At 52.2% G+C, this 2,132-nt stretch overlaps 1 protein-coding gene across 1 annotated transcript in view; it reads right to left on the bottom strand.

The window, feature by feature from the left end:
• Positions 1–1,450, bottom strand: part of LOC113211703 (uncharacterized PE-PGRS family protein PE_PGRS54-like) — a 12,438-nt gene extending 10,988 nt beyond the window's left edge. Inside the window, exon 1 of the mRNA XM_052265107.1 lies at positions 1,049–1,450. Within this exon, the coding sequence (XP_052121067.1) occupies positions 1,049–1,075 (27 nt within the window). The 5' untranslated portion in view covers positions 1,076–1,450. The remainder of the gene's footprint in view (positions 1–1,048) is intronic.
• Positions 1,451–2,132: the final 682 nt, after the last annotated feature.

Below are 2,132 nucleotides of genomic sequence, written 5' to 3' on the forward strand. Positions count from 1 at the left end.
TATAACTGAACGGCCTAGGCCCGGAAGACCTAGCATATATAGGCAATCCAACAATGGCTATGGCATACTTACCACTGCGAAAAATATATTTGCAAGTTTCCGAAAGTATTTGGAAATTTACTTAAATTTTACACACTTAAAATTGTAATCGTACAATTTTCGTTTGGTTCAAACTCTTCTTGATTTTACAACCTGACTTCGCAACTTTTACAATACGACTTTGTCAGTTTTCGAAACTCACCATGGAAATCTATCCCCTTGCAACCAAAGGATTATTTTTCGTTGTGTCAGCAACCCTCGGGCTACTCCCACGCGGAGCCCGTCGATCCTTTTGCACTGCGCTCGCGGGCGACTGAGATACGCCCAGGCGGGTGACTCACTTCGCTCGCCCGTTGAACCGTGAGTGCCGTGCCATACGACCATGCCTTGTGTTGTGAGACCGCGCAATTTCCCCACTAAAACAATGACCTGGCACTAAAATCGTGTTTTCATTTTAGTTTTGTGAATTTTCTTTCACCACCTGTCGTAACCCATGGCTGTAGCTTAGTTGATAGCCCCCACCCCACTACCCTCTCCCCTCAAAAAAAAAAAAAAATGGACTTCCCCGGGGAGGATTCGAACCTCCGACCGTTATTTAAGTAAGTGGATAACGCGCTGCCAACTGCGCCACCGGGGAGCTGTGTTGGGTGGAATGTCGAGTGGGATCAAATACAATAATCGGCGGGAGATAGTGGCCAGTGAAGGGGCGGGGACATTCATACCTGCCCGACGCCTTGTCCGGCACAGCTCCCCGGTGGCGCAGTTGGCAGCGCGTTATCCACATACTTAAATAACGGTCGGAGGTTCGAGTCCTCCCCGGGAAAGTCATATTTTTTTATTTTTTTGACTTGTTCGAAATTTTGTTATATTATTCATCGAAATCTGCGTTTGTTAATTAAACCACAGACTGGAAACATTTAGAAGGGAAACCTCGAGGGAAACTTATCAACAACTTTTTGGGGTCAGTGCATCTCTCTCTCTCTCTCTCTCTAAGTGTTGGTGCACTCACTGAGCTGGGCGTCCTCTTGAGCTGCATGGGCGCTCCTTCGCGTCCCCCTGCGGCTCAGGGGCGGCGGCGGCGGCGGCGGCGGTGGTGGTCCACTGGCGGTCGCAGGCACATGCAGGGGGTGTCGGATAGGAGTACACACACGGACGAGAGGGGCGAGCGAGTACGCCTCGTGCTGTTGGTATTGTTGAACGTCACCACTGCATGCTCGGAAGGGAGGCAGGAGACAAGCAGGAGAGGAGCGGACCTCGCCAGCCTAAACCTTTCGTTCCTTTTCGTTTTTCCCCCCGGATCTAATATATATTTCGCCTGGTCCGGGTGGCGCGGCCCGACGGCACACTGATCCCACGCGTGTGTTCTGCGCGCGCCGACTGACCGCTGACTGGAGGAGCCACTCCGGAGGAGCCCCGCGACCCTCCGGGGCCCGGGGCCCGTCCTCCGGGCGAGTCCTCCGGCAGACGGGCCGCCCCGCCCCGCCCCGCCTCACACGGAGGCGCGGACTGCCTCCGGTGTGTAGTGCCTTCATGAATGACTGAGAAACACCTCGCCGATAGAGCGGAGTGCGTTCTCAAATTACGTCTACTTTTTTTTATTTGTGTTTTCCATGTCCATGTCAATGAAGGATGGAATTCCAGCCGGTTACATTCTTTCCCTATAGTAGGAATGTTTTTACAAGAGAGAGAACAAATAAAGGGATGTAGAGGGGAGCACCTAGCCAACATTTTTGTCATTCCTTTTGTGTTGACCAAATTTCGCATGCTGTTGTAGAGGAGGCCACAAAGTTTTAGGGAGAGTGATCAAAACTTGGACGGGAGTGTAATGAGAATTTCCTCGCACCCCAGAAAAGAGGGCGTGACATGTGCACGTCACACGACAGTTGTTTTTTTTTGCCAGCAATTAGTTTTTGACCAAAATGAAAATGGAAGGGACAGGCAGACGGAAGGGGCCGGCCGCCGCGCCCCGCCCTCTCTCTCTCACCTGCCCGGGGTGAATCCCCGTGAGCTATAAACGCACTTTGAGAAGAGAGGGAGAGGACCGGGGGGAGAGAGAGGGAGACAAAGCGAGAGACAGAGAGAGACAGAGAGAG

This window comes from Frankliniella occidentalis, unplaced genomic scaffold, assembly GCF_000697945.3.
Source record: "Frankliniella occidentalis isolate FOCC.00 unplaced genomic scaffold, Focc_3.1 Scaffold24, whole genome shotgun sequence".
Classification (NCBI taxonomy): domain Eukaryota; kingdom Metazoa; phylum Arthropoda; class Insecta; order Thysanoptera; family Thripidae; genus Frankliniella; species Frankliniella occidentalis.